The sequence below is a fragment of the Nematolebias whitei genome, chromosome 8, assembly GCF_014905685.2.
Source record: "Nematolebias whitei isolate Nwh7 chromosome 8, NemWhi1, whole genome shotgun sequence".
NCBI classification, from domain to species: Eukaryota; Metazoa; Chordata; class Actinopteri; order Cyprinodontiformes; family Rivulidae; genus Nematolebias; species Nematolebias whitei.
In genome coordinates this window covers 5098400-5112022 of record NC_056505.1, presented here as the reverse complement: position 1 = coordinate 5112022, position 13623 = coordinate 5098400, and the positions used below count along the sequence as shown (strand labels likewise).

Genomic DNA, 13623 nt, shown 5'->3' with positions numbered 1-13623 from the left:
CGTGTTAAAAACAGAAATTCTGTTTGTTTTTTGGACCTTCTTTATTTGACCCAACAGACTGAAGTGGAAAACAAACATTAAAATGTATAAAAACCAGAGATAAAAACATGTTTTAGGCGTTTCGTGACGACACACGTCGTGCAACTCGTGTGACTCGAACCTGGGATTTAAGGTGCTACATTTATTTTAAACGTGATAAATTAAAGGAACGTTAAAGCTGAAAAATGCTGCAGATGTTCTTACATAAAGAAACGTGAACACTTAAAATAAAAATGCTGTTTTCAAGTTAGATTTAAAAAAAAAAAAAGACAGATTTGATCAGATTTATTTAAAAACGTATATAAAATAAAAAGACATTCGTTCACAATTAACTCCTGAATATAAAATGGGTGAAGATGGCGGCCGTGATGAGGTGGCGTTAGCGTCTCATTAACGTTCCTGCGCTCAGTCGGAACCCGGGGTGGATCGGAGCTAGAACCTCGGAGGCTCCGACGATGAACTAACCTGGAAAAAGCTGCGGGCTGGAAGCAGACCTCCAGGACTCGACCTGGAACTGTTGGCGTCCGTCCAATCAGGACGAGGAGGAAACAAAGGAATAATTAGCTCGGCGGGCCGCCCTCCGAACGCGCCCGTTCCCCCTCAAACTTGACGGTTGTTGGACTTATTTTTGGTGTCACTTGATAAGCTCCCCTGCCTGCACCCAGACATCCCACTGACCCAGCCACTGGTCATTGTCTATACCGCTTCCCGTCAAAGCCGCCGCGCTTTGTCAGGTTTCGACTCGAATATCCATTCTGCGTCTGAGGTCCGGTATCTGAAGTGACTGGATCATTCGAGCCTTTTTCTTCAGCTGCTGCCCCCTTTCCTCCCCCCTCCCCGCACACACACATCATTTGGTGTCGGCGTCACGACGGCGCGCTTGAGAAGTCCACAATAAATATAAATATGAAACCCCGGCTTTATGGAATGCCGGGCTGGAGGGGGGGCGGGGGAATCATTTCTGGAAATGAACAATACTTATCCGTCCGTCGCATCCGTTGCTTTGGGTTTGCGTTTGGGACGTGGCGGGCCGTCAGCGGGGTGCGGAGCCCGCTTGTTGTTGGTGAGGAGCAGGAACGGGTCATTCAAAGTCAAAAGGCATAAAAAAGAGACAGCCAAGTCTTCACAGGCTGCTGCTCGCTGTTGCCTTTAATTATTTTAATTAAACTTTGATAGTGAGGCGCCGGGAGACGGGGCGAGGACCGAGGCGGAGCTCGGCTGGTTCTGTTCAGGTCCTAACTGACGGGCCGTGATGCGCCACGCCTTACTGAGCAGAGAGCGGGACAAAACACCACGCGCCGTGTCAAGGTCTGGAAGGCATCAATCCCTCAAACGTGGCTGGAGCTCGTCCGGGGCCGAATGCTGTCCTGCGGCCGGATAACGCTCTATTAATTCTCTGGTCCTCGGCTCGTAATGAAAGGAAGGTATGTTTAAAAAAAACACCAACCGAAGGGCAGAGTCTTGGTGCCGTCCAACACCTTGGGGCGTCCTGTCTCCAGTTTGTCATGCGTGTGCACTCCTCAGTGATAAAATGACAGGATGAGCGGGTCGGAGCGCGGCCGCCGGGCGCCGACTGATGAACTCAGAAGAGTCGTGATGAGACGTCGCTGAAAGCAAACGGACCCGCGAGGCCCGCCGGGAACATTCTGACTTCCAGGCCAAAGAAGCAGCTCGTCGCCCCGGTTCCTTCTATTTGTTGATGTTTTTTTAAGATAGCTTCCGTCTGTGTCCATAAATGAGTTTTTTCTCCGCAGACGGCACGATACGGTGAGAATACGTGAAGCGCTGGTGAGCAGCAACACACTGAGCGTGGAGTTCTGCGGCGCGCTCGGCGTCAGGGGAAAGGCGGTAAATACGTCCGGTTTAAAGATCTGCGAGCAGAGAGGGGAAACTTTGTGCACAGAGCGAGCACGCAGTGGTTTGTCGTCAGAAAGAGAAATAAAAAAGCCCTGAAGCGGGTCCCTGCGTCACCCCGGCGGCTTCACACGGCAGCTCTGCTCATCGGATGATGCGGCACACGGCTGAAGTTCAGACACCGGCCCTGAAAACACAAAAATCACCAAATTATTTCCTTTAACAGTTTATTCATAGTATTTATAGTTCTCTCTTGCAAATATTTTATTTACTTTATGCAAATTAGCTCCGTGTGCAGAGCCTCTGGTGAACTTTGTGCTTAATTTTCTCTAAGAAATAATATTTAAAATAAAAAGGAAACATAAAAATAACGCTGGTAAAACTTTCTAATAGAGGCCTCTTTATAAAGAATGTATAAAAAAGGTTATTAATTATTACTTCATTGAGAAATAATAATTTATGAAACACTATTTGGCAAGATAAGTGCTGTATTTTTATTTATTTCATAAATTAGAGATTTATTATTATCACACATCTGAGCATAAATCTTATTTAATTATTTTAGTTCAAAAATAAGCTGCCGCGTCTCATTTTGTTTTTGTGGATAGAACGGTTTTATTTTAATAAATTGATGTTTACAACATGTTGACAAACTCATTATTTTAGCAACAATAAATCCTTTAATAACGGAGCTTAGTTATGATTTAATACTCAAGTGTTTTGAAAAGCTAAATTAAAATCTTGTTTAGGATTTTAACCCGGAAAAGAGAAAACCACGACTCGAACAAACGCGAAAACAAAAAGGAATTAACTTTTGAACGTTTTTTTTAATTTTTTTATGAGAACTAAGAAACATTTTAATATTCAGGTGAACAGATTTATATGAAGCTGCTGCAGCAGAGCTTCACCTCCTTTGTCCAAAACTACCGGAGGTCCCGGTTAAATCCTGACTGTGCACAGCTCCAGTGTGTGTGTGTGTGTGTGTGACACCAACAGTGGGCCGACTGACACCAAGAGGGAGCTCTCACACAGCAAATTCCTCAGCAGCTACACACACACGCACGCACGCACGCACACACACGCACGCACGCACACACACACACACACACACTGATTTAAACGCCATAAAAACGTTTATTCCAGCTTTCTTGATGTTCTGTAGACCCCCCCCCCCCCCCCAAAAAAAAAAACCCTTCAAGATGAAATGAGTCACGAGCCACAAAAATGTGAATAAAAATAATAATGATAATTAAAAACAAACATTTTGTGATTTTTTTTTTTTAACCTAACGTAAACTATTTTTTCAGAAAGGACTAAGTTTACTATGTGGAGAAGGTGTTGTAAATTATTGTAGATCCAAAACATTAAAAGTCTAAAAACATTAACATTTTATTGATTTATTGCCAAAGGATTATATTAAACTTATTATTGCTCATTTGGAGATTCTGTTTTATCCATTTTGCTGCTAAACCTAAAAATAAAATAAAAGACGGTCATCATTTCACCATTCTTAAACTGCAGTTGTGGGCCGCACAAAATCACTCCAAGGGCCACAAATGGCCCCGGGGCCACACTTTGGACACCCCTGATTTATTGAAACGAAAAGTGTTTTTCCTCCCAACAGCTGGTGGTGGAGCACCGAAGCTTCTTCTTTCAGCTGCTCCTTTCTTCAGGGGTCACCAGAGACCATGAAGACCTTCCTGACACGACAACAGACCACCGAGCCACCGCAGCCCTCTGTGTGGAGCAGATGATGGGGGTTAAATGCCTTGCTCAAGGGCCCAGAGTGGGGCAAACGAGGGTGGAGGCAGGTGTGGGTGCTTCACCTTTCCCTCCCACATTTTTGATGTCAGTCCGACTGAACCAGTGACCTTCCAATCACAGACCCACCTTCTCCAACCTCTGCACCACCAACACTATTGTCTTTTTTATAGTATTTTAAACTAAAATACTTGATGTTATCTTTATATTTTAAATAAAATGCCACATTAAGGAGCCTGAACTGTCCTCTAACAGAACCGGGCCGAACATCGGTCCGTCTGCTTCATTTGGCTCATTCAGGTCTTTCCTTTTAAAGCCTTCACTGGCTTCGTGAAGGTGCGGTTCTTATCGAACAAAGACTCCTTCAGGTTTCTGGTTCTGGATCATCATGAACCCAGATGCTCTTCAGGCTGCCTGGTCAAAAAAAATAAAAAAATAAATGTTCCGGCTTTAGGTGTTTTTTTTTCCCCCAACCACAAATACAAAAAGCTGATAGTCATGGGACTACATGTGTCTGTGTGTTCTTTAACCAGTCTGTTAGCAAAATATCATAAACCACAGGATAGATTTGAATAAAACACCCTTGAACTTGGTCATAGTCACTATTATTGATTTCTAATGCTACGAGACTAGCCTTTAGCTACTGTTCACTTACTTCCAACTTACAGTTGGCTTTTTGGTGCTTTTAGTTAGAGTTACGCTCCATTTAACAAGTGTTGTAGTCGTTTTTTTTTTTTTTTTTTTGCTTTTTGAGCTTTTAGCTAGTTGTTCATTACTTTTACTTTATAGCTAACCTTTTGCTACATTTAGCTATAATTTTGCTAAATTTCGTTTTTAACTGGTGTTTTGCTGCTTTCAAGTTTTGTAATTATTTTATTTCAGCTGGCTTTTGCTATTTAAAGCTTTAAGCTAGCCTTTTTACTTTTAGCCAGACATTTAACACTTATTCTACATTTAGCTACAGTTTTTTCACTTTGTTTCATTAGCTTGGATTTTGCCACTTTTTTACTTAGAGGCCCTCCATTTGCAACTGGGTTCTGGACTTCCTAACCAACGGGCTGCAGTCTGTGAGGATCCACAACTTCTCCTCCACCATAATCCTTAGCACTGGCTCTCCTCAGGGATGTGTGCCGAGCCCCCTCCTGTTCACTCTGCTCACATATGACTGTGCACCTACCCATCCAGATTGTCACATTGTAAAGTTTGCAGATGATACAGAGGTGGTGGGATGCATCACAAACAATGAAGAGTCCAGCTACAGGCAGGAGGTGGAACACCTGGAGAGCTGGTGCAGGAAGAACAACCTTCACATCAATGTGAAGACGACAAAGGAGATGATTAGCTAGAGTTTTGTCACTTTGTGTTACTAGCTTGGGCTTTGCTACGTTCAGATTTTTGTTAACATTTTAGCTTTAAGTTGTTTTTAGCTTCGGTTAACTTTTGCTACTTTTATGTTTATAGCTAGCCTTTGGCTTCTTTTATTGTTCACCTCCTTTTAGATACCGTAGGTCGTTGTTTTTTGGCCACCTTTGGCTTTTAGCTCAGGTTTTGCTCATTTTAGCTACTGGCTAGCATTCTGCTTGATTTAGCTTTAACACCTTAGCTTCAGCATCTTCAGCCTATTCCAGTGAAGCTTCGGGGCTCAGCATTCAGAACAGCGATTTTACAGAAAAGGCTTTTTTTTACTGGTTGGATGAACATTTACAACTTATTAACAGAATTCAAGATGGCTGCCAAAACTAATCGACATTTACAAACACAAATGGATAAAACAGCTAAAATCTTAAGTGTGCTAGTAGCTGAAAGTCATTCTCCATCAACAGAGGTTTGAAGCTGAAAGGCCGTGGGCATTTTTTTCAAGGAAACCTACTTTTTATCTTAAGTGTTTGTTCAACTTAAATAGTTTTTTTTTGTTTTAAATTGATCAAACACAAACATTCGGCTGTGGCCGTCCTGTCAGAGTGAGATATTTAAAACTGACACAAATGTCTGTTCCTCCAGATTAATAAAGGAGTGCCTGTTGTTCCACATATTCAACTTTCTGCAGTTTGGTTCTGTGTGACCATCTGTGGGAGAATCACAGTCAAGGATAATTAAAAAAAGAGTAAACATAAATTGTAATTTCGGCTCTCGAGGTGACTTTAAAGTTTGCTCAGGCTCAGGGTTTGATTGAAAGCGCTCATTTGCTCATCTGATGTGTGCACCATTTGGGCCGCACACCTGCTTCCTTCTCTTTTCCGAAAACAAAAGCACATTCTTGCACGTATAATCCAAGCAGAGTCCATGTGGAAGCTTCTTATTGAGGCATTATGAAAAAAGATTGACCGCGACGTTGGACGCCCGAGTGTGGAAGTTCCAACCAGTTGCCAGAGCTCTAACAGTATCTGCTCCACAGTCTGGCTCGGGAGCAGAAGTGTGCACGGGCCGACTGCGACGAGGGTTTTAAACAAGCCGGAGAATCTTCCATTTCTTATTATTTGGCAAGGTTGGTGGGTGTTTGGTGGAGGGGTGGGGGCTCCGTCTCTGCATGGTAAGCCCCTTGACGCGTACCCTCTGCAGCTAATCTCACACAGTCAACAAATAAGGCACATCAGATGCTGTTTTGGCTGCGGCCATCAGAGCGGCTAAGTTCAGTGGATTTTACGGGTTTATCGGCGCAGGGTGGGAGGGGCAGAGCGGTAGGCGAGGCGGGGGTGTCTGTCACGGGGCGGTCAAGCAGGTGTACCACAATACGGTCAAACCCATTCCAGCTCCCCTGTTCCGGGGGATGAACGGGGACCCGGACTTGGCAGGGAGCTGTGCAATGGGTAGTAAGGGAGGCCCACCTGCGCCACCCAGAGCGGCGCCTGAATGTGTCGGCGAGGAACATCAAAGACGTCTCATCAGACGGACGGGTGGATGAGTCAGGTGGAGAGATAAGATGGGGAAAGAGTTGGAGGGGGTCAAAGGGACCCTTCACCTTCCAAATGAGGACTGTGATTAATAAGGTTCATTACAGACACTCCACTGGCTTCCTGTTGAAGTTAATGGAAATACATTAAGTGGCATGGTGGAATTAAAGTGATTACAACAGCAACTAATCTTAGTAAAGCAGAGAGATCCAACATGGCCGCTGAAAACAGGACGAGGAAGTAACTGCTCCAAATGGTTATCTTTGCTGCTAATCCATTTATTAACCTTTCAGTGTTTCACATTTAAATATTCCAAGAGTTTCATTAAAATCTATTCTGTGGTTCTTAAAATATTTTGCCAACAGACAGGGCTGACTTCAACAGTGGACGCCAAAGTTTTAAATGAAGACTTCACTTGGACAGTTAGCACTTGAAGGATATGTTGAGAGTGAATTTCTGCTACGACCACTCGTAGTTTTGGCGTCATATCTATAAATAACGAAAGGGTTACGGTCAACTCAATATTAGCTACAGTTGATTAGCCGAGTCAACTCCCAAAACCAATCAGTTGTGGATGCACATCCACTGATCAATCTATTGGCTCATGAGACTGTGACCTGTCCAAGGTGTACCTGCCTTTTGACCAGAGACCAGTAGAGACATTTGGGAGCCCACAACGCTGACAAAAGGCAAGAGAATGGGCGGACGGGTGGTTCACGAGATGATTTAGCTTATAGACAGACAAATGTGCACAGAGACAGGAGGCTGGCCTTCTTCTATGGTGCTGGGCATTAATGGTTACTGCCAACTTAGAAATGGTAACCCCAAAGTTCATGCTCATTAATCCAGGTATGAATCCAACAATGTTCAGTCAGGTCATCTGGACAGTTTCCATAAATGTTAAGATTTTGGAGAAAAACTAGATTTTATTCGCACATGATTTGTGTTTTAGACAACGTTTGTTCAAATTAGCTGCTAAAACCTTAGACATACTGTAAACCCACACATCTTACAACAAACGCAGACGGTGAATGAATCCACTTCTCAAGGTTTTGCCTCAAATTGATAAAAAAGATGACGCGCCAAACTGACTCGTAAAAAGATGTCAGATGGAAACACTGGTTTACTTCACTGGTTTTGACCAAACATGAGCACAGCAGGTTCTTTCCAAGTGAGCTGGATCTGCACACAATCACACAGAAAACTACCAATGAGACTGAGATCTCCTCCACGGCTTGTACGTAGCAGGGTCATGGAGGCAACAGGTCCAGGAGAGAACCCCAGACCTCCCTCTCCCCACAGACACTCTCAGCTCCTCCTGAGGGACTCTGAGGAGTTCCAAGGCCAGAGAGGACATACACTCCCTCCAGTGAGTTCTGGGTCTGCCCCGGGGCCTCTTCCTAGTGGGACATGTCCAGAAAACCTCCAAAGCGTGGCGCACAGGAGGTTTGACCGCGGCATCCTAATCAGAGGTCAAAACCACCTCAGCTGACTCCTTTCGATGCAACGGAACAGTGGCTCATCTCTGAGCTCCAAGGAAGGAAGCTTATTTTGGCCTCTTGGATCCAGGATCTGGTTCTTTCAGTACTGATCCAAACCTCCTAAGACCACAGGTGAGGGCTGGAATGTAGACAGACCTCAAGTCTTTCTTCACCTTGGCCGACCGAAACAACACCCTCATCACTGAGGACATGGTCCACCATCAATTGTGAACAAGACCTAAACTCGGGACAAGTTTCTCATTTCACAAAAAGATTGTTTTGTCCAAATCCAAATCCATAATTTGTGCAGAAAGAGTTGTCCAAATGATGGATTCACCTTCAGACCGGACGTCACACTGGTCCAACTTTAAACACATCGCTCAACAAAATGATCCACAGGAGTCACTCGTTTGTTTTTTCTTGGATTCCCTTCCCTAATTAAAGAACATCTGACAATTCACAGGCTAAAACAAATCTGCAACTTGTGTCTCTGTTTGTTCAGAACAAGTTTGAAACAATTCTCCACCACAGAGTTTTGGAAACAAATACGAGGAAATAAACAGCTGATGGAGTATTAGCTCTTTCCCAAATATTTGTACTGGCTTGGTGTATTAATTGATTGTATAGTGTGTCACATTTACAATATCAAAGACAAAAAGAAGAAGAAAAAATTAACTCATGGAAGAAGCCTCTATTTAGGTTACAGAACGAATCTCCCATCTGGACTGGAGTGTGAAAACACTTGCAAGCATGAGAGTTGTAATCCAGTTGCAAGATGCTTATTTTGCAGTGATAAGCTTCGGGCTTTGAAAGATTTTATTACCAGAACAGAGACTTTTTTTCTACTTTGGAGCTCCGCAGCCCGTACAGTAGCTTAGTTAATCTAGGTTTTACTTAATCCAACAACGACAGGGTGACTGCAGAACTCATCTTGACTTATTCTAACATTTGTGTTTCTTGTTCTGGGAAAATGTTTTGGACATGAACAGTAAAGTTACAGCTGATAGTATCTAAACGTGGCTGTTCTTTTATTTGCTGGTATAATGAGCACCTGTGATTAATTACCTGCTTATGTGACTAAAATGGTGGGAAATCATCAGGTGTGTGAATCTCAAAGAACCAAAGGTGTCTAGATCACAGACCTTTAGATTTTATCTAGCCTTTTGTTAGCTTTTAGCCAGCCTTTTGCTACTTAAAGCCTTCAACTAGCTTTTGTTAGTTTCAGCTAGCCTTTCACTGCCTATAGCTTTTAACTAGCATTTGATTAGCTTTTGACTAGCCTTTTGTTAGCTTCAAGCTAGTTTTTAGCTAATTATAGCGTTTACTTATGTTTTAGTTAATTTGTTTAGCTAACCTTTCACTGCCTTTAGCTTTTAACTAGCATCAAGGTTCATGCTCAATGCTTTTAAATAGCATTTGGTTAGCTTTTAACTAGTCTTTTTTTAGCACCAAGCTAGTCTAGTTAATTATAGCTTTTACCAGTTTAAAATTTGTAGCTAGTATTTCACTACCTGTAGCTTTTAACTAGCCTTTAGTTAACTTTTAACTAGCCTTTTGCTACTTATAGTTTTCAACTAGCATTTGTTAGCTTTTAGCTAGTCATTTGCTGTCTATAGTTTTAATTAGCAATTTTGTTACATTTGGATAACTGCTATTTTTAGCTGCCCTTTTGCTACTTTAGGTTTTCAGCAAGTGTTTTGCTACCTTTGGCTTTTAGGCAACATTTTAGTACTTTTTGGAAACTAATGATGCTTTTTAGTTTTAGCTAACCTTTTTAGCTAGCATTTTGCTCTGATTACTTTTTTCGGTGCTTTAATTTTATGTTTTAGCCAGCCTTTTGCTACTTTTGACATTTAGCTAGGCTTTTGCTACTTTTAGATTTTAGCCAACCTTCTGATACTTTTGTCTTTTAGCTAACATTTTGTTAGCATTTTGCTATATTTGGCTTTTATTAAGCTTTATGTTATAACCTAGCAAGCTAACCTTTGTTACTTTTACTTTCTAACAAGCATTTAGATAGTTTTGGTTAGCTATTTGCTAAGTTTAGCTTTAAGCCCTTGATTTGCTCCTTTTGGCTTTTCTTCTGCTCCTTTAAGCTTAGGTTCTGCTTGAGCTTCAAGCCATCAGCCTTTATTTTAGTAGAATATACGGCTTCTCTCGTAGCTTCAGTGAATAGTTTCTATTAAAATGAAGCAAAAGTGTCAAAAAGCCTAAAAATGTCCATTTTTTTAACGAACTGAAGAAAAAGAAGGGGAAACTGAGAAATCTTTTTGTTTATTTTAAAGTTTATCATTTGTTTTACTCTTGTCCAGGCTGAGAGTTAGGATTAGGGCACAACATTAAAAGTTGAAGGAACTCCGGTAGTTGTTTGACAGAAGTCTCTGGAGGTTTGTGAAACCGTCAGTTTATTGGGTGCCAACTAGTCCTTCCTCTAAGCCACCGTCTGATGGACGCAGCAGACTTTGACAAGTTGAAAAACAACAACTACTCCGCACGGTGTTCACCCCCGCCTGTCGGGCCTCAGCCACCAGACATGTGTTCTGTTTTACTCGGTGTCCTCTGCCACATATTGAACACATTAAAAGTTCAAGATGGAGGGAGAAGCACAGCTGCACGGGGACAGAGGACAGAGCCAGAGCGTGAGCAATCCTCCCTCCACGAGGCTGCTGGCCCTCTTCTCGCAGCCCCTCGTCCACACACAAACGCTGCCCACACAGCGCTGCCATCTGGCCTGCTGGGAAATCAGAACCACCTGAGACTCAGCCAAATCCACAACGCTCGCTGACAACTCGGGCATTTCCACGGATTGGAAAGAGCTGAATAAACCTTACACAACCACATAAGGTGTCCTGCAGAAGAAACTCTGCTCGCCGCTCGGACGTTTAGCTGATATCCTGGAAAAAAAAAAGATTCACGGTTCAAGAAGGAGACGCGTTTCCATCTGTCGCTGATTTCCAGACTAGAAATGTTCACCTAGTAAGAAGCTGAAGCTACCAGAACAAAAGACACGTACTACTCACCATTAAAACCTGAAATGATCAAACTGCAACTTAAAGTTAAAACAACTGGTACAAAAAAATTCAATATATATATATTTTTTTTCATATTTCAGTTGCTCTCGTCTTCAGGGGTCGCCACCGAGAACTAACTCGCACAAACACTTGGTGATTGATTTTATACCGGATGTCCTTCCTGACGCAACCACAGACCACCGGCACCCACACCGAGCTACAGGAGTGGGTGCTTCACCTTTCCCACCCACATTTCCTGTTGTCGGTCTGGGAAGTTGAACCGGCGACCTTCCGATCACAGGCCCCCCTTCTCTAACCTCTGCTCCACCACTCTCCCAGTTGAAAAATATCAATGTGGTTAAAAATGTAACATGTTCAAACTGTAGCTAAAAGCTAAACTTTGCAAAACAGAAACTAAAAATTAAATGTAGCAAAGCAGTGGCTAAAAGCTAATGGTAGCAAAATTGTAGCTAGAAGCTAATTGTAGCAAAACTGTAGGTAAATGCTAAATTGGCGGGATGATAACTAAAAGCTAAAAGGAGTATAAGAATTAAAAAAGAGCTGCAGTAGACTGAAAATAGAATAAACAGAATGTATTTCTATAGAAAGAAATTGTAAATAAAGTTATAAAATAAATACTGGAAGTCAAATAACAGTATTCAGTGTTCCCCCAACCATTAAACAAGCAGGGCGCCCTGCCCTGTCAATAGAATCGAGCGCCCTGCCTACCGAACCTCACCGCCCCCCTCGACGTAACGCTAAGCTAGCAGCACGCAATACAGGTGTGCTAGCTACAAAACTAGAGGTAGCACTCCGATTCCCTCGTGGTGAGCCGTCTCCCAACCACACACACACACACACACACTCAAAAACACAGCGCACAACGCAGACATGTCTCCGTCTCCCCCGTCAACAAAAATCACAGGAGACACGAGTGCCCTGCCAAACCCTGGTATTGTATTATATGGTTAAATAGCAAAAAGGGTGCAAAAGTAGCTTGAAGGCAAAGAACAGGAAAACAGTGTGAATGCTGACTCAGCAGGAATCTGTGTGAGTAATCCTGAGTCAGCAGTAAGGGAAGAAAATCAACAAGGACCCTTGTTGTGGGGAAATACTGCGTGAAAACATTCCTCGTTATAAACATTTATTCAGTTTGTCTCTCAGAAGCTGCACAAACTTGTTATATTCTTTCTATCTAGTTGGTAAACCTGTTCGTTAGCGCCGCCTACTGGACTGGAGGGTTCAACCATTAAATTTAGTCATTTAACATTAAGGACTTTATTCAAAATATCTGATATAAAAAGCCAGCATCTTTGCAAATATGTTTACAAATACTGTAGCTGCAGGAATGTAAAGTGTTCCTGTGGAAAAAAACAAAAACAAAAACAAAGTGCATGTTGGGTAACCAGGCTCAGAAACCTTACTTGGTTGACCCTTGGAGCTACGAGGAATTGAGTGACAGCTCGCAGTAAAAAAGTTCTGTTGGAAAGCGACGGCATACGGTCCGCAGACTGTCAGAGGCTCATGGCTCTCATTTACTGCAGACCAGAGAAGATTTATTCAGAACAAAATAAACTGAACGCATAGAAAAAGGTCTGATTCACTGTCCTGAAACAACTTTACGTTTATTTTCACGAGTCAAAACTCTGATGTAGACCAGCTTAATACCAACCGTACCTGCTCACATAAACTTGTCCTTCCATCCTACAAAAATGTTGAACAACGTTTGACTTTTTAAAACGGACTCCAGAAAATTATTATACGTCAAGGATTAAAACACTTTCTGCATATATTTATTATATTTACTTTTTATCTTGTTTTATAACAGGACTCATCGTGTACAACCATCCTCGCCTTTTTAAATCTAGAGTCATTTAATATTTATACATTTTATATACGGTACCTGATAAGAGTTCTGGTTGTCTGAACGAGGCATTCTTTATATATTAAAAAAACAGGTTTGAAAGGCGGGAGATTGTGTAATTGCTGGTGTGTGTGTGTATAATGTGTTATTGTATGTACCCATACAATGGCGAAATTAGTTCTTTGCATTTAACCCATTACACCTGAGATACACCCAGGTGGAGCAGTGGGCAGCTATGGAAGCACCAGGATCTTGAGTTTGTATTTGTGTCTATAACTGTTAGCAAAATAACTCTAGATTTAGAAACAACAGCATCCGAGGAGATCATTTGGAAACTTTTTTTGGGTTTGCTCACTCCATTTCCTCTTTAGGCTTTCATCAACCTTTATTGCAATAAAATATATATATTTTCCAGTAGAATTACATAGTAGAGTCTGGTAAACCTGGATATCTACCTGGTACTTAGCTTTCATTCAACCTTTATTTAGACAGGTAACTTGTACTTAGCTTGTACTTACCTGGTACCTACCTGGTACTCATCTAGTACTCAACTGGTATATACCTGGTACTTATCTGGTATGTAACTGGTACTTATCTGGTATATACCTGGTACCTACTTGGCACTTATCTGGTATATACCTGGTACTTATCTGGTATGTACCTGGTACTTATCTGGTACGTACCTGGTACTTATCTGGTACGTACCTGGTACTTATCTGGTA

The 13623-nt window shown here is 42.2% G+C and overlaps 1 protein-coding gene across 1 annotated transcript in view; it reads right to left on the bottom strand.

The window, feature by feature from the left end:
- Nucleotides 1–1321: 1321 nt before the first annotated feature.
- Nucleotides 1322–13623, bottom strand: part of antxr2a (ANTXR cell adhesion molecule 2a) — a 92922-nt gene continuing 80620 nt past the window's right edge. The window contains exon 15 of the mRNA XM_037680158.1: nt 1322–2080. Within this exon, the coding sequence (XP_037536086.1) occupies nt 2021–2080 (60 nt within the window). The 3' untranslated portion in view covers nt 1322–2020. The remainder of the gene's footprint in view (nt 2081–13623) is intronic.